Here is an 18,883-nt window from a genome sequence, read left to right as displayed (position 1 = left end):
AATTTATCGCCTCTGATTCAATTTAGCACCACTTCCGTTTTTTTCTGCTGGATACTTATTTCTAGTTGCCATAATTTCTGGATTAAGAATCCATTGTGCAACTTTTCAGCGATTAGTACCTCCATGGATATTTTTGACTAATTTTAGCCATTGGCCTTTCGAAAGCTACCAAATGCTTTTGAGTAGATTGAAGAATAATAATTCGTTTCTTCGTACATTGTAATAGTTTCGAGGTCCTTTCATTTCGTTTTCAGTTTTTATTAATGACAGCTTCAGACAAATGACGAATTTACGTAGTTTACTAATATTAAATTGTTCTCTCTTTGATCGTTTCTCTTTGCAGTGTGGGTGAAGAACGTTAATGTATTTGTGGCGGCTATAAGAATTCAATGCTACGATGGTATTATGGTAATTACCAACTGTAAATCCACTGGCAAATGCTGACATTTAAAGGAGTGTCAACAACGCGGCAACACCTCCCATTAGCACCAACAAACCAACCAACTACAACAACACCATTGTGCCACCACCAACATCACAATCCGTTACAAAAGCACGAAGAGAAAAAACAAAAAACACCGACAAGGACATTAATTAATAAGAAGTGTAAAGTGTAAAGGATAGAGACACCACAATTCCCGCCACCCAGCCACCACAACGACGACAAAAGTGACAGTCAACCGTTTCGAACATCAACCAGCACCAGAACCAGAACCATCAACGAGAACGCCAACATCATAATAGTCCTGTGCTTGTCCTGTCTTGCCAGCAACATTGGATTGTTGTTTCGGATCCTTTTTAATAGATGGTTGCTTGTGCTTTATAACCATTGAACATTCCACAGGAATTAACGAGTTGGGAAGGAAATTTCACCAAAGCATATCCAATAGCGGGGTGGGAGCTTGCAACCACCTCATAAATTGGCCTAAATAAGAGGACACTTGCCTGTCACTGCCGGCAACGGGATAGCTAGACAGACAGACCACGGTCTGTTTGCCGTAATCACATTTTAGAGACATTTAATGAGATCCTCAGCAAGTTTCAATTAAGCCACTTGAAGACTAGATCTGCACCTCTACACACCACACCCACCACCCACATAATGGCTACTCTAAAACACTTGAGCAGCCCCAGCGCCAAGGGAAGACTATCGCCGAGCCTCTGTCATTGGTTTACACAAATTCTCTTCCTAACGAGTTTACTAATCTTCACCGGCATAGTGCAGGGCAATTCGGATTGGATGCAGAATTGCAGTAATTGCCATTGCCATTGGAATTCGGGGAAGAAGACCGCCGATTGCAAGAACAAACAGCTGTTTACCATTCCAAATGACCTGAGCAATGAATTGCAGGTCATTGATCTGTCGAACAATATGATACCAGAGCTAAGGAGAGAGGAATTTAGTGAGGCCAATTTACAGAATTTACATAAGATCTTCCTGAAAAATTGCACCATACAAGAGTTGAACCGAGATGCCCTTAGGGGTCTGACGATACTCATTGAATTGGATTTGTCCCATAATTTCATAAAAATCCTACATGTGGGAACCTTTAATGGGCTGGTTAAGCTGCGCAATCTGGTAATGAACAACAATCAAATCGAGGCCTTGGATAATCATCTCTTTGTGGAATTGCCGTTCCTATCACGGGTGGAGTTCAAAAATAATCGCCTCAAGCGTATTGATATCCATGCCTTTGGGACATTGCCTGTGTTGTCTGCTGTGTACTTGGAATCAAATGAGCTGACAGTTTTGCGTCGAGAAACCTTCCAGAGAACTCCTAAATTGGTCCATTTATCATTGGCCTCTAATCCCTGGAATTGTACTTGCGAATTACAAGAATTCCGAGATTTCGCCTTGGCAAATCGTCTCTATACCCCGCCAACGGATTGCAATGAACCCAAACATCTGAAGGGTAAACTATGGAATGAGATTCCCTCGGAAAATTTTGCTTGTAAGCCAAAAATACTGGGCTCCGAAAGTACCTATGTTGATGTCCATTCAGACAATATTACACTGCCGTGCCGCATAGAAGGTTCTCCCCGGCCCAATGTTACTTGGCTTTATAACAAAAGGCCCATTAATCCCAATGATGGTCGTTTCAAAATCTTAAATTCCGTGGAACAACATCGGGCCGAGAGCCCCAATACCCTAAATTCCGAGCTACGCATATTTGGCGTCCGATCCAGTGACAAAGGTTCATACACTTGCATTGCCGACAATCGAGGTGGTCGAGCCGAAGCTGAATTCCAATTGATCATCAATGGTGACTACTATAGCCCTCTCAATGGCTCTGGGAAAAATCGCATACACGGCATTAGTACCTCATCATCGGATACAGAGCCCAATATTTTACTCATCATTGGCTTGATTGCGACCACATTGCTACTGTTGCTAATCGTGATTATTCTCGTCATATGTTGGTATTGTCGTCGCTCGAAAACCTATCAGAAGGATACAACAATGCTAAGTGAGAATGGATTAATCTCCTCGAAAATGGACAAAACACACACATCAATGCTCGAGGGTTCCGTCATCATGGAAATGCAGAAGAGTCTCTTGACTGAAGTTAATCCCGTTGAAAAGCCGCCAAGGCGTACAGAATTGGAAAATATTGATGGTGTTGGTAGCAGCGGTGATGATGGTCATGAGATAAAGAAGACTTTGTTGGATGAAACGCAATTTGGTAAGTCCTTCCACATACATTCATTCACAAATTTCATAGCACGCACTCCTGCAGCCCCTCCCCCTTCGATCCACAACACACTGATGGAGGATAAACTCTGTGACATGAGATTCATCAGACAGACAGACAAATACAAACATTTGCACGTCCATGTGCGAGGGGTATAAGATTGTTTCCATCAACAGTCTGTATATGTGTAGGTGTAGGTTGAGGTGTGTGAAAATAAGTGATTGAGAGATGAAAGGATATTTTACACAAAGTAAAACCACGGCAAAAACAAAAAACCAAAAATGGCCCAGAAACTGGAGCTGTTTGCTTTAACTTGGTTGTGCCACAAAGTTCAAATATCAGTCACAATGGGTTATGACATTAGGGTTACGTACTACATGGATAAAAAATGTAAATTTATTCATCACATTCTTCACTCTTGTAAATGGATGCGAAGAAATAGAGATTATCCTGAAGGCAGGTAAGACATAGTGACCATTGGTGCTTCCCCTCAACCGCACCATACGCACACAAAAATATTTTTGTCTTCAATCACGAAATTAATTGAAATGTCTCCAATCACAGAAATGATAGTATCAATTAAAAAAATAATTGATCCAATTAAAGAATTTATTGATACAATTATTAATTATTTTTGTGGTTAATTTTTGTTTCAATTAGAAAATTTGTTGAAATTTTAAATTCAATACTTTTTGAACTCAATTAAGACTTTAATTGGAAAATTTTTCGTGATTTTTTTTCTGTGTAAGAGAGTGAATATAAAAATATTGTCCGCCTGTTTGTAACACACCTAAGTATTGGTTCGAATCTTTATCAATTATGTGTACCATTGATTGAAATGAATGATGTAACATGTGAACCTAGCGTTAGCCGTCCTTCTATCCGTCAAATGAAGATGCGCTATATTCCGATATTAACACGATAAAAATAATTTTTGTTTCAATATTTCTTGGGGTGTCTGATATATAATGCAACAAAGTAAAGCTTTTTGATTTTATTCTTCAAAAATAAAAAAATAAAATTTGGAAATATTAGCAAATTTTAGATTCAGTTTAGGTTTCAATTTCAAACGACCAACATATTGACCATGACATGCTGGACAAAAGAGGTTCTGTGCTATTCCCGGTGAAACTCAAAATTTTTTTGCGCCAACCTTACTCTCTTAAATGCCCCAGGAGCAAAAGTCAAAAGGATTATAATCCGGTGACCATAGTAGGGACCGAGGGGTCTCCTTTTTAAAGATTGATTGATCATTCTTGGTTGGCGTGTACTGAGTCCTGTTGGAATGTCCTTGGTATGCGGCACAAAAGTTTGTCTCCTCAGGGCTGCAGAAAGGTATGTATTTGGTGACTCACCAACATTTTCGTGACTCATGCGTAAGATGTGAGTCACACTGATGACAATGGTGTGAGAGTACTTGAGCGTGAATAAGCAATCAAATGTAGTGCGCGAGCGTGAGTTACGAACATATTCTCTTCGTGAGTGTGCGTGAGTAACGAATTTCGGAGAAATACACTCACGAAAAAAAGCCGCTCACGAACGAAATAATGCATACGATGATAGGTTAGGTGGCAGCCCGATGTATCAGGCTCACTTAGACTATTCAGTCCATTGTGATACCACATTGGTGAACTTCTCTCTTATCACTGTTCATTCACTGTCTCAAAAGTAATCTTCAAGCGTTGCATGCGTCTCAACGGTGAGTTATTAAAATTTTCTTGAATGAATTGCGATTTTGCGTGAGTAATGAGAGCTTTCGTGACTCGCGAGATTCTTCGTGAGTGCCATCCAAAACATACTGTTAATTCATGATATTTGAAGCTATGACAGTGTTCTTCATATATTTTGCAATCAATTTCGAAAATATTGCACCTTTCATTCGAATAGAAGTCGCCATAACAGTTTTTTTTACCTTGGTGAGCTTTTACGCGTTTTAGAACTGCAATGGCATTAGTTCAAGTAAATCTTTCAATAAGCATTGTAATTCTTCTTGCTATATGTTCAGCTCTGGGTTCCATTTATCGGATCATTTCTGGTGTTGTTACCCTTTTTGGTTTTCGTCCAAAGCAATCACACTATCAAGCTTGAATTCCATCACCAATAACTTTATTTCTGAATGCAATAGATCTAAATTATTTTGTAAGCTTGTAAACAATAAAATGAATGCTGTGACAGCAATAAACCGGTCAGCTGTCAGGTGAGCTTTTGTAGTTTTTCGTGTGGATACCAGGGCTGTGGAGCCGGAGTCGGAGTCTTGGAGTCGGAGTCTGAAGATTTTGCTGGAGTCGGAGTCGTAAAAATTTTGCCCGACTCCGACTCCGGCTAAACCAAATTTTTTAAAACACTTCACATTTTTGTAACTAAGCAAGTTTTTACGCAAATTAGTTTCCATTGCGTTATTCATTCGATCAATGTACAGCATGATTGTAAATGAAAATCTACTTCCAATTACGGCTATCTTTTTATGTTTCCTAGAATGTTAGACTAGCAGATGGGCTGTATCGATCCATTTTAATGCCCATATCAATTCATTTGAAATATTTCGAACAATCGTTATTTTTTTTTTTTTTGTTTTATTTTAAGGCAATATACATATGTGGAATATTGACAGAAAATTTTTTCAAAGTTGTTTTTTTTTTATAGAAAATTTTGTCAAAATGTTATTTCTATAAAAAGTTTTGTCAACATTATATTTCTATAGCAAATTTTGTCAACATTTTATTTCTATAAAAAATTTATTCAAAATTTTACTACTATAGAAATATTTTTTTCTATAGAAAATTTAGTCAAAATTTTATTTCTATAGAAAATTTTGCAAAATTTGGTTTGTTACACAAACATTTTTTCAAAATTTTATTTCTATTAATAATTTTAGTTCTATAAAACTTTAAGTCAAAATTTTATTTCTATAGAAAATTTTGCCAAAATTTTATAGTAATAAATTTTTGTATTAGAAAATTTGGTGAAAATTTTATTTCTATAGAAAATTTTGCCAAAATTTTATAGTAATAGATTTTTTTTATTAGAAAATTTGGTCAAAATTTTATTTCCATAGAAAATTTTGTCAAAATTTTATTTCTATAGAAAATTTAGTCAAAATTTGTTTCTGTAGAATATTTTGCAGAATTTTGTTTACTACACAAAAATTTTTCTAAAATTGTATTTGTATTTATAATTTTTCCAAAATTTTATTTCTATAAGAAAAAATTGTCAAATTTTATTTCTATAGCAAATTTTCTCAAAAAATTTTTTTTCTTACTGATGCTCACTGATACTGCTATAAAAAATGTATTCAACATTTTATTACTATAGAAATATTTTTTTCGCAAAATTTTATTTCTGTAGAAAATATAGTCAAAATTTTGTTTCTATAGAATATTTTGCAAAATTTTATTTCTATAGAAAATTTTGCAAAATTTTGTTTGCTACACAATTTTTTTTTTAATTGCATTTCTATTGATAATTTTTTCACTTTTATTGCTATAAAAAATTTTGCCAAATTTTATTTCTATAAAAATTTTATTCAAAATTTTATTTCTATATATTTGGTCAAAATTTTATTTCTATAGAAAATTTAGTCAAAATTTTGTTTCTGTAGAAAATTTTGCAAAATTTTATTTCTATATAAAATTCTGCAAAATTTTATTTACTAGACACACATTTTTCTAAAATTGTATGCTCACTGATACTCACTGCTAAGTCGAAAACTTGTAGAAATGACTCAAATTTTCAAATTTTTCAGTGAATGAATCATAAATGCATTTTTGCGAAATTGACTAAACAATTATAAATATTTTCCAAATATTGCCCGAGATTTTGTAAAAGTCTGATTTGAGATTTTATCAAAATGTAGATCCAAATACAAAGTTGTGCAGAGTATATTATAATCGGCCCGTCCGACTTTGGACTTTCCTTGCATTTTTATTTTTTGTTAAAATTGTGTTACGTCCCATAACGGTAGATTTAAATTTAAAGTACATAGATTTTGTAGAAGTATATACAATTTTGTCTAAATCGATTCAGATTCAAATTCATGCATATGGGAATATAAACCTTTATATAGCTCGCAACAAATTTAAAGGATTTGAGATAGTATCAATAATTTTGGTCCACAAATACATATACTGTTGGTATCTTCTCATATTATGATGGGTATTTATATCATTATTTTATTTATTAAACATTGCCCTAAATTTAAAATATAGAGTTCAATTGGCATCTAATGTGCAATTAAGACCTTTTTTTTGCACACATAAATAAAAACGATCGATCCACTTACGGTACCCCCACAATAGAACTACAAATTAGTGGTATTAAAATGAGATTTAGTTATATTACCCGGAGTCGGAGTCGAGCTGATGAAAAATGCTGGAGTCGGAGTCGAGCAAAATTGGCTCGACTCCACAGCCCTGGTGGATACCCTAGCTTGGTTTGTGGTGAAACAATTCTGGCAACACTGATCTCCTCTCAGTAATATGTTACCGGTGACATTTTTGAGAATTTCAAAATTTTCTCAAAAATGCGTTTTTGAACTTCTCACATTTATATCGCAATAACCCATTTGGCCAATATGTACTTTTTATGTTTATTTGTTCTTTTCGTTTGACTGAAGAAAAAGCCAAAACAATGGAGTGGCAACGTCATCGTATATGAATGCGAAGCTCTTGAAAGATCTGGAACATTGGATGATGTGATGTATTCATAATTCCCAGATAAAAGAAGCCCATTTTTAGTTTCTGTTTGTAGGTGGGATTGTGGCAAATCTTTGGGTTTAGTGGCCGGATTAATTTCACCCGTTTATTGTTGGTTTCAATTTGGAACGACAACACCTACTTTTGGGAATTTTGTTTTGGGCTCTTACTCTTTAACTGTAACAAGTGCTTGACCCTATTTCACAACAAAAGTTCCATGGAATCTTTCAGGGATATTGCCATAAAGAAACCTTTATCTACAACTTTGCACTTGTTTCACAAAGTTTTTTTTTTCCCAATAAATTTACCTAGTCCTTTTTTGGTTGCACAATGTGCAATGAAAAGTTTTACGAAAACATAAAATACTGACAAATAAATGTATTCACACACAAACAAAATGGGAATGGTTATGGGAAAGTCCATGAATTGTAGGTGGTAATGTGTGTACTCTCAGTTCGAATGACATGGATTATTTAAAGTATTTGTGAATCACTGATATATTTGTTGTGAAAATTTATAAAAGCTCGTTCGTTCGTTCAACAAGAAAATCATTCCCAACGTTGACAACTTTTCAACATTTGTTGTGGGAATTCATGCGACATCCAAGCCTAAAATAATCAAAATGATGTTCCCAAATACTTTTTGCATATGAAATGTTTTGATATGAATTGCACCATTTCCATGTAATTTATGCATTTCAAGTGTGGACAGAAATTCTACTCAGTACACATTATAATATTGGATGGACAACAGCCAGTGTTACCGTTGTGCCAATGTGCACATTTGCCACCTTTTTAGTATGCGACGGAATGCCATTCTTTATATAATTTTGTGCCACATTTCGTCATGTTAGATTAGATGAAGTTAGGTATAGTGAGTGGTATCCCGCTATTTTAGGCTCACTTAGACTTTTCAGTTCATTATGTTACCGCAAGTGGTGAACTTATCTCTCATGTCATATTGCTCCACATTTTCATTCTTCTCCTCCTCTTATGCTCTAATAATTTTCTTTTTATAATTGTTGAATCGAATTCAAATTAATATTAGGGATGGATTCGAAGCTTTAAAAAATAATCAAATACTATATTTGTATACTATAGTGTTGTCAGTTGAGCATATGGAGCGCCTGAAAATATACAAAGAAATTGTTGATAGTAGTTTCAACTGTTTGCTTACACACAAAAAAATTTTTTTCTGATTCAATCACGAAATTAATTGATCCAATTAATTTTTAATTGAAATGATACTATCACAGAAATGATAGTATCAATTAAAAAATTAATTGAAGGTCAATTAAAAAGTTAATTGATCCAATTAAAAAATTAATTGATATAAATATTTTTGTGATTGATTTTTGTTTCAATTCAAAAATTTGTTGAATCAATTAAATTTTTTAATGAATATTTTTTAAAACTCAATTAAAATTTTAATTGGAAAATTTTTCGTGAAATTTTTTTGTGTTCGGAAGAGCGGGGCCTGAATCCAAGAGCATAAAAAGACCAATCCTGGCATTTGCGTCGATAGTCTGGTGGACATCAATGGAGAGAAAGTGCAACTTAGAAATTGTACAAGGGGTCCAACGGATATGTAGACTTGGGATAACTGGAGTAATGAAGGCCACGTCAACCAGACCTATAGAGGTTCAGATCAAGAGCGTAGCCGTCATGGCTGTGATGAGATTCAAGATTTTGGGAGAATGGACGGATATACGAAACATGACGAATGTGTAAAATGGCTCGGAAATACCTGAAGACCAAAAAACGTGAACATTTTCACAGAAATAGCAGACATTGCGGTTCTATCGTGAACAGTCAAGTCAACTGGTGTAAAATTCCAATGAAATAAACTGCGAATAAATATGAAATTTCCCAAAATCAGGCTTACATATATATGGGAACTTTATCTAAATCGTAGCTAATTTGAAAAAAAAATTTGGCACAATTTGCTAAAATATTAATTCTACCCTCAATGCAAAATTGCAAGAGAATCGGAATGAAACTTTGGTGATCATAAGAATCAAAATCGGACGAAACTTATAAAGGGAGCTATATATAAATCTGAATTGATTTCAACCAAAATTGTCATAGTTGACGATAGCATCAGTTGTACTCTTTGTACAAAATTTTAAGCAAATTAAGAATAAACTTTGGACTTTGGCTAAGTGTATTTCGGGCAAAGCTATATATGGGAAATATACACTCAAAAAAAATGTTTACTTGGATTCAAAGATTTTGACCTTCCCTTAAGGATTTTGGTATTGATTCCGAGCCAAAGATGCGGCTTCTTTAAAATAAAGAAATTTTGTAGCGACCTATCTGGCTTTAAATCTAGGACCAATAAAATTAAAATTAGGATACAAATATCATTTATCAAATTTTAATTCTCTTTTCGCGGTTTATTAATAAAGGTACTCACGTACAAACAAATGCCAATTTAAAAATCCAAATTATAACGGATACTTCAAAGTAAAAAAAATGTTTTCTTAATTCTAAAAAACACATTAAACCAAAGACGCTAAATCCTCAAAATAAGTTTTAGCGTATATTTGAAGCGTTTTTATCTTAAATCTAAAGTTTCAATATTTCAGTTAATTTAAGGACAATTTCTTTAAAGGAAAAATGTGTTTCTTTACTTTAAGAAAAATAAGCCTTAGTTCAAAGACATGTTACTTTAACGGGGGACGCAAATTTACAAAATTTGTGTCCTAAATTTAATGAAAAAAATTTTTGAAGCAAAGATTACAAACTTTAGTTTAATTAAAATTTAATTATTTTAAAGAAATTTGTCCTTAATATTTTGTAAATTTCGCATCCTAAAATTTAGGTTGCGTAATCTTTAATATCACGTAAATATTTTTTTCAGTGTATCTAAATTTGAACCGATTTTGACAAAATTTGTCCGATAAGGTTTTATGAGTGGAAATCGGCCGAATGATATATATGGGGGCTTTAGATCTAAATCTGAACCGATCTCAACCCAATTTAAAATGCATAGCTAGAATTTTATTTATGCTCCCTTTGCTAAATTTCACGTAACTTAAAACTTTGGCCTCTGTGGTCATATGACCACTATATCTGAATCTAAACCGATTTGAAACAAAGTTGGTACACTTAAAACTACTAACAATTGCAAACTAATCAATAGCAAACTTTTGTTTTTAGGGCCATACAAATGCATATCGGGCGAAAGATATATCTGAAAGCTATATCTAAATCTGATGCGATTTGACTGATCTTTTGCAAGATTTAGGAGACTCACAAAATATTTGAATGTATGAAATTCGAAGAAGATCGGTTGATAAATTTATCATTTATGACTAGTTCGGTTATAAACATATATATGGCAGCTCTCTAAATCTGAACAGATTATTTACATAATCAATAGGGATCGTCTCTGGTACCGAAAAAGGCTCTATGCCATATTCTAAAACGAGCGATATACTAAAAGATGGGTCTATGACAGCTCATTCTGGCCGCTACATACAAATGTACAAACTTATTATACCCTGTACCACAGTTGTGGTTAAGAGTATATATCCCAGCAAAAAAATTGCATGTTATTCTAAAGGCACTACTTCACAATTGTCCTCCTTATTTTAACAATACAGGAAGTTATTTTAACTCGCTTTTGCATATTTTTAACGGGTAATTTTAGCTTTTTTTAAATAGGTTAAAAACAGAGTAAGCATTAATAAAATGGTACAAATTATACAAATTTTTCGAAAAATTTCTAAATCCATTTCAGAAAAACTGAATTTTAACCAAAGACTGAATTTGTTTGATGTCAAACGTTTCGACAATAAATAATAAAAATTAAATAATAAAAATTATAACAAAAATTATTTTTTTTATGTTAGCCTGATTTAAACGCAGGCTGGTTTTTCGTCCAAATCAATTACTTTACATTAATTACAATTTTAAATGCGAGCTAATTGGACATGAAGATTAAGGAATTGGTATTATTATGCTATTAAAAAGAAAATGCCAGATACCCATTTTACAAGCCTGACTATACATATGTTTCAGTGTTGGCTAATCCACATTTCCATAGTCTCTAGTAAGATCTGACTGGGTGAGATGATTCAATTTGGGTCTTATATGCTAATTTCTTATGGAAATTACACACGAGAATCATTTCTCCCAAGTTGAATCATTTTTTCACCACCACTTTGCATCATCTTCTCATATAGCTACAATTCCTTAATCTTATTTTTTCGATTTCAATTTGTTATTACATTACTGCAACAACAGATTGAAATCTATTTTTAGAGGCATTGCTGAATTCACCTGATTGGTGAACGATCACACAATGTCTTGTTTCCAGTCAACAACAACTACTGTGATAACTATTTGAAACTGGTTTCAAGGACACAACAACAATTCTAACGACAACATTAGTAGTGTTTTGTTTACCTTTTACGACGGGCTCATCGTAGCTTACTATTTTTATGTTAGCCTGATATCAACGCAGGCTGGTTTTTCGTCCAAATCAATTACTTTACATTAATTACAATTTTAAATGCGAGCTAATTGGACATCAATAGCATAATAATACCAATTCCTTAATCTTCATGTCCAATTAGCTCGCATTTAAAATTGTAATTAAAGTAAAATTATTTTTATTCCAAAATATCACAACATTTTTTAATTCATATCCAAAACACTGAATTCAGATCACACCTTTGGAAGTGATGCAAATTCAGTGCAACGGCTGTTGAAATTGTGGACTTCCGTCCTATGACAAACCCATGTTAAATTCATCGCTTTTGTGCCAATTTTGCACCACTTCGGGATACAAAAAGAGCATTTTCAATACTTTTTTTAACGACGCTTTTTTGCTGGGATAGTCATGCATTCTACATTTTATATGCTGACAATCCAGAATAATCTTCTGACTCTTTTAAATTTTATCTGATTTATTTGATTATAATTCGCAATTTGCTTTAACGAATATTGTATTTCAAGAAAGTATAATTGGCCGCATGGCCAATTATACTCGAAAAATGGATGTCGCTGCATTTGATCGCATTAGCCAAATATGACATGTGAAGAAATCTTTTCATAACAGAGATTAAAGCCTGCAATTAACATTGGAAATTGTGTTTCTTTTACATTTGCATATCAACTATAGCAAAGACAACAAAAATACACAAAAAAAATCCCCATAAATTATTATGCATAAATGTACAAACATACAACACAAACTTTATAATACATTCACATCAATTTTTGTGGACATGTTCCGAAATTAAACACAACATGTTTTGTAATTAAGACAGTTACAAGAGGATACAGATCAACATGGATGGGTGGTGGGTGGATGGAGGAAATGAGAAATTTACAAATTGTATGTCAAAATATGTCAATATCAGGACAAACTTGAGATTGTCTATTTGTACAGTAATAATCTAAATTCACACACACACACATAGAGACGCAGATCCATGGCTCCCAGTTGACATTACCCCACCAACCTCTGAATCTATTTGGATTACATAGAGCATACTCTCAATCACTTACACATAGACGACATATCCAGTTACTGCAAATTTGCTAACAATTTTTGTGGGAGGAAAACGGAAGTCAACAAAAAGGAAACGAAAATATGTTGTTGCCGTTGTCATTGTTGCTGTTGCTATTGCTGCTTCCATGTGCTGTTGTTTGATGATGAAGAAGAAGTTGTCGTCATTGTTGTTGACAACAACGTTCTATCTAACTGATGCATCCGTAATGACAAAGGACATACTTTAGCCTAATGACATCGGATGCTCTAAGGACTAAGGACACTGCAAAAAAAAAAAAAAAAACAATCTGAAATAGATATTCCTTTTGACTACAATTAGATTTGAATACAATTACTTTTAAACTCCCAAAAGATTTAATAATGCACAAACCAGAAGACTGAAATTACATTACAAGTCTTAGTTGACCTAATTTTAATTGAATTTGTTTAAAATGTCTTGCTTGTACTACACATTCCTTGAGATAGTGAAACCAAAAATTTGATATTTGGTTTGAGTGCTGTTTCATCCCATTGAGAGCAATGATTCTCAGTGTACATAGATTGCTTGCGATTGAACGCATTAAGTTTCATGTTGATGTTGTATGAGTTTGTATGGTAGTGTCATCTCTGATCGATTATCAGAGCAAGGAAATGTTTTCATTTCTGTCTTAAGCAGTAATCATTTGCTTTAATTTCAAAATGGTTACAATGCTTAACAATTGTGTATACGAAGTTGCCTTTAATATTTCGGCATAAGAGAAAAAAAACAACAAGTACCCAGCAAAAAAAGCGTCGCCAAAAAAGTAGTGAAAATGTTCTTTTTGAATCCGGAAGCGGTGCAAAATTGGCGCAGAAGCGATGAATTTAACATCCCAGCAAAAAAAGCGTCGCCAAAAAAGTAATGAAAATGTTCTTTTTGGATCCGGAAGTGGTGCAAAATTGACGCAGAAGCGATGAATTTAACATGGGCTTGTCATAGGACGGATGTCCACCATTTTAACAGCCGTTGCACTGAATTTGCGTCACTTACTAAGGTGTGATCCAAATTCAGTGTTGTGGATGTGAATTAAGAAATTTTGTAATATTTTGACGAATAAATAATTTTTAAAATTTTTCATGATTTCTCATGCATTATAAAGCTTGTCTGGAACGTTTGACATTAAATATATTCAAAAATTCGCAATTTTTCTACAAAGGATTTAGCATTTTTTCGGCAAAATTTAAATAATTTGCATTATTTTATTAATTCTTAATCTATTTTTAATACAGTTGAAACAATAACATTTTAAATTTCCTATTAAAAATGTGAAAAACGCAAATTATATAAAAATTGACTCAAATGAACTTCCTGTGCACTTAAAATAAAGAACATCTTTGGGAGGACATTTTTGGAAGTGCTTTTAAAGTTGTGCCTTTAGAAGTACTTCCAAATTTTTTTACTGGGATGGACTTGTCATAGGATGGATGTCCAACATTTTAACCGCCGTTGCACTGAATTTGCATCACTTCTTAAGATGTGAAGTGATGCAAATTCAAAAAAGCTAAATCCTCCGGGATCGCGCTTTGGCCGTCGTATTTTGTTTATCATCGCGATTTGGAGTCACTACCTTCTTGTAAGTCGATAGTCCGGCTCGTTTTTTTGCACGGTTGTAGACGATACACCCAGCTTATTTGCGGCATCTCGGAGAGAGAGGTTAGGGTTTCGCTTGAAACTACCGGCAACTCTCTTTGTCGTCTTAGCGGCTTCCGGTTTTCGATTTCCCCCCGATCCAGACTTCCTGGCTGTCGACAAATGTTCCCCAAACACTTTAATTACATTTGTAACGGTTGATTTGGCAACACCTTCAAAATAAGGGGTGTTCAGGCTTTTTAAATGCAAAATTGAAAGAAATACGTCAAATTTATACATATAGAGAAAATATTGCAATTTGAAAGGACTATCTCAATTATTTATAAAGCTATATGTGTTTGTTCTGAAAACTTAATTCTTGAATTGTGACCAAATGGTCATAGGAAACTAAACGCTATTTGGTCTGTAATATTTGTTGAAGTGTTGGAAAAAAAATCAAAAAAGAATCTGAAATAATATAGGCTATAGTTTTTATACGAATATCCATTTACTAGAGACGTACAGTAGACAAATTGTCTCAAAATTGTGTATTTTTCGTTTATTGTCCAGAAGTGTTATGAAAATACAGTGCCCAGCAATATGGAAAATATTTATAGGTTATTTAGCCTCTGCTTTAAAATATCATCGAGAAATAAATCGAAACTAAGTGGGGAGTTAGAGTTTGGAGTCGTTTTCGAATGTCCTCTGTAGTGGACATCGGTAGTGAAAGGGTTAAAAATTTTTGTGATGCATGTTTTTAGGTCTATTTATTGAGTTTTGTATCACTTAGTACGATAATAAATTAAAAAAAAAAATAAATATAACGCTATCACACTATCACGCTTGAATTTCATCACCAATAACTTTATTCCCATAGACAATAAAATTAATATTCACTGGTATAAATATGCCAGAGCGGTCTATACACTGAAAAAAATATTGTCGTGAGGTCAAAGATTTCATGTCTTTAAAATACGAATACAAATTTTGCTTAGCATAGAAGACGCATTTCTCTAAAATAAAGTTATTTTGCTTGTCCAAAAGTCGATAAACTTTTCAACGAATTCGTATTGTCCTTATAAATAAGTGATTTAACTTAAAATGGGTATCTTAACATGAAAATTTATAGGCTAACGTCAACTTGACTTTAATAATTCAGAAAAATTATTTAAATTTAATGAAATTTTCTTTAAATTTGTTGTCTTTTTGCATATTGACTACAAAGCAAAAAATCGTTCAAATATAGGACATGTTTTTCAAAACTTTATTTTAAAGAAGTTTTTTACTTCAAACATAGCATAATTTCTACTGGAAGTCGAGTCCTAATTTGGAAAATAAAGTTGCCGTTAACTCGTTTTTAAAGGACTTTTATAGCATATGAAGAAAAAAAAAGCTGAGAAAGCGAAAAATTAAAATTTGCTTCCTAGAAGCAAGTACACAAAACCTAAATTTAAAAGAGAATTGTGTCTTAAAAGTATCCTTACTTGTATTCTCCGCTTCTTTGGCTCGGAATCAATACCAAATTTTTTAAAGCAAAGACAAAATCTTTGAAACCGAGTATGCTTTTTTTCAGTGTACATAATAGCAACCTGAAGTAAACAAGTATATTCGATACTGACTTCTTTATAATGGTCCCATTTCCAAATGCCAACTTTAAAAAAGTCAATATTCAAACAAGAAGCCTCCATTTTCTTGGTTGAATCTTTTTGCAGTGCTCCTTGTGGCTAAATTTTATTTCGCCAGAAACCATTAAAGCAATCTCTTGAAGATTTAAAGAAAAAGAGTTATTAAGCAATGGCTTCATTCGTTCTGCTGTTAAAGTAACTTTTTCTGCGATAGGCAATCAAGTGAAAAAAGTTTCCGCACTTCTGTTGGTCGACGTTCAATTTCACGCTTTGACTGTTTCTTTCTTTCTTTCTTTCGCTTTCTTTACTTTTTGCCAAATTTAAAGATTCTTTTCTACTAATCTGAAAATCCATAACAAAATTTAATCCAAACATTTAAAATGAACATCGTGTTACGCTTCACAGCCCTAACATCTACAGAAATGAGCAACAGCACCAAAAAAAAAGCCCTTAGGGGCTACCAGATCCCAAAAAAAAAAACAGAAGGATAAACAAGCAGAAGAACCACAGTGACAAAGAAAGAGACTATAAAAAAAATAAAAACGAAACTCAGCTACAAGGCAAACATTGAGTTAACAAAATATGAAAAAGTAAACGAAACAGCAATACCAAGTTGTATGTTGGCCAAAAGGTTAAAACGCCTTCAACTCCAACAGTAAGGCACAGGGCGATTTCTGTCAGCCAAGGCAAAGTCATCATGGCAACAATTTCAGATTTACAAAGTAAACTCCTCGTATGTATGTGACGTACAATGCATAATGTATGCATTTAGTTTATAAAGAATGTACATACATAGTATACTAACATACTAAAATATGTGTATATGAGTAAATGTGCTCATGTATGACAATCTTGTTATATATATAGCTTGAGAACTTCAATGTCTAAAGTCTCAGCAGAAACACTTTTTATTCAAGTCTTCCATCTTCATAGACTGTCAAATTATGTAATTTAGTAGGTTATTTTGGCTTCAATACTCAAGTGATGTAGACTGTCTGTTTGTATTGATAAATAAATTTCCATATGTAAATACAGACAAATTTTCCATAATCGCTAAAGTCGCAATTCGACTAATTCAAAATTTTAAAAGTCGATAAGTCAATGAATGCGTAGCACCGAGAATAAAATAAATAAATAAATAAAACGCCGATTTAGTTTTTTATTTTCAATAATACTTCAATAAAACGTAATTTTATAGAATTTTGGGAGATCAGTATTTAGTTTTTTTTCAACTCGTTCTTACAAGGACGTAATCCAATAACGAATAATGAACAAAAGCTAGAATGCCGAAAGGCGCTAAACGACAACAACGCGACTCGTTAGAAAATGTAACGAATTGTGCTGGAAGCACATGGCTGCATTCAGAGCCTAGTGCACATTTTCTAACGAGAGGCGAATAAACTTTGAATTAATACAAATAAACATAAAAAACCTCATTTAAGCATAAACAGTCAACAAGTCGTCATTTCCAAACTTGAAAAAAATTGTAAAGTCGACTGAACTCGACAAAACTCGAAAATCAAATATATTTAAAAGAAGTAAGTCTAAAGTCAGGCGGATCGACCATACTATATACCTTGCACCACTTTGTTTTCGATACCATATTGAATTGGGCACTATATATAAATGTTTATGCCCCATATACATATATGTTTAAATCTAATTTGGACAACATATGTTACACTTTCACAAAATCTTTAGACTTAAAATTTAAACCGGCTAATGACCTGGGACGGAGCAGAATGTTTGTAAAAAATAAGGCAAATATTTATAACTAAAGTCATTTTTAAGCAATTTGGAAAAGCGCATTGCCAGAATTGTTTCACCAATAACGGCTAGATTTTTCCAAAAAATAGCTAAAACAATAGGTACACGGATGAAAAAGGCTGTTTTTCATATGTTTGGCTATAAACATTATAAGTTTGGAACACAAATTTTTAAACACAATATTTTTGAGTGCAAGCATATAATGTTCATAAACTAGCATAACATGTTTGGGACATATATGTTAATATGTTAGAACATATTATGTTTGGGACATAAAATGATTGTAAATATAATATGCTTGGATGCAAACATATATTAATTTAGAAATAGCCTATAAACATATATGTGTTTAGTAGCTTGGAGCGCTCTTTTACAGGGAGCGATATTGAATTAAGTTGGTGGTTGTTGCTTGTTATTACAAAATTAACATTTTATTTTCCCTTGGGCAATTGATCAGCTACTTCTTTGATCCTTACAAACTGTGTGGTCCGCTGTTCGAATCCCCGTCCGGCAAAAGGTAAAATTAAAATAAAAAACATAATAAAATTGAATAATTTCTTCTACAATGTTTGTATTACAGAAAAAGGTGCTAAGAACTAAAAAATCTCGTGGAAGTGAGAAAGATGTGGGGGAATATACAATTGGGCAGAAACAAAATTTTGAGCATTCAGGTCGAAAACCTATGTTGTTAGCACCTATATTACCTGTTTATTTTCATAATTCATTATGACTGTAAATATATAAATAAATAAATAAAATTTTGAGCACAATATTGTTTGGGAGAATTTTTTTTAAGCATATAATATTTTTGGGTGCAAAATGCTTCCAAACATATTATACGTTCACATAATAACATATTGTTTTTTGGAAGACAACATTATTGAATTTGGATGCAAAAATACAAAATGTTTGGAAGTTAGACTACCCAAACATATATTGTTTAGACCAATATGCTTTCAAACATATTATATATTGGAAGAGATCAAACATATAAAT

General features: G+C 33.0%; 1 protein-coding gene across 2 annotated transcripts in view; it reads left to right on the top strand.

The window, feature by feature from the left end:
• The window catches only part of kek5 (leucine-rich repeat, immunoglobulin-like domain-containing kekkon 5 protein), a 524,846-nt gene that overhangs the window by 499,539 nt on the left and 6,424 nt on the right, over positions 1-18,883 (top strand). For both annotated transcript variants that reach the window (XM_075300232.1, XM_075300233.1), the window contains one exon: positions 344-2,684. In XM_075300232.1, coding sequence (XP_075156347.1) covers positions 1,103-2,684 — 1,582 coding nt within the window. In that variant the 5' untranslated portion in view covers positions 344-1,102. The remainder of the gene's footprint in view (positions 1-343; positions 2,685-18,883) is intronic.

The sequence above is a fragment of the Haematobia irritans genome, chromosome 3 (genome assembly GCF_050003625.1).
Source record: "Haematobia irritans isolate KBUSLIRL chromosome 3, ASM5000362v1, whole genome shotgun sequence".
NCBI lineage: Eukaryota > Metazoa > Arthropoda > Insecta > Diptera > Muscidae > Haematobia > Haematobia irritans.
Note: the sequence above shows the minus strand (reverse complement) of the source record. Positions and strands in the feature narration are given on the sequence as shown.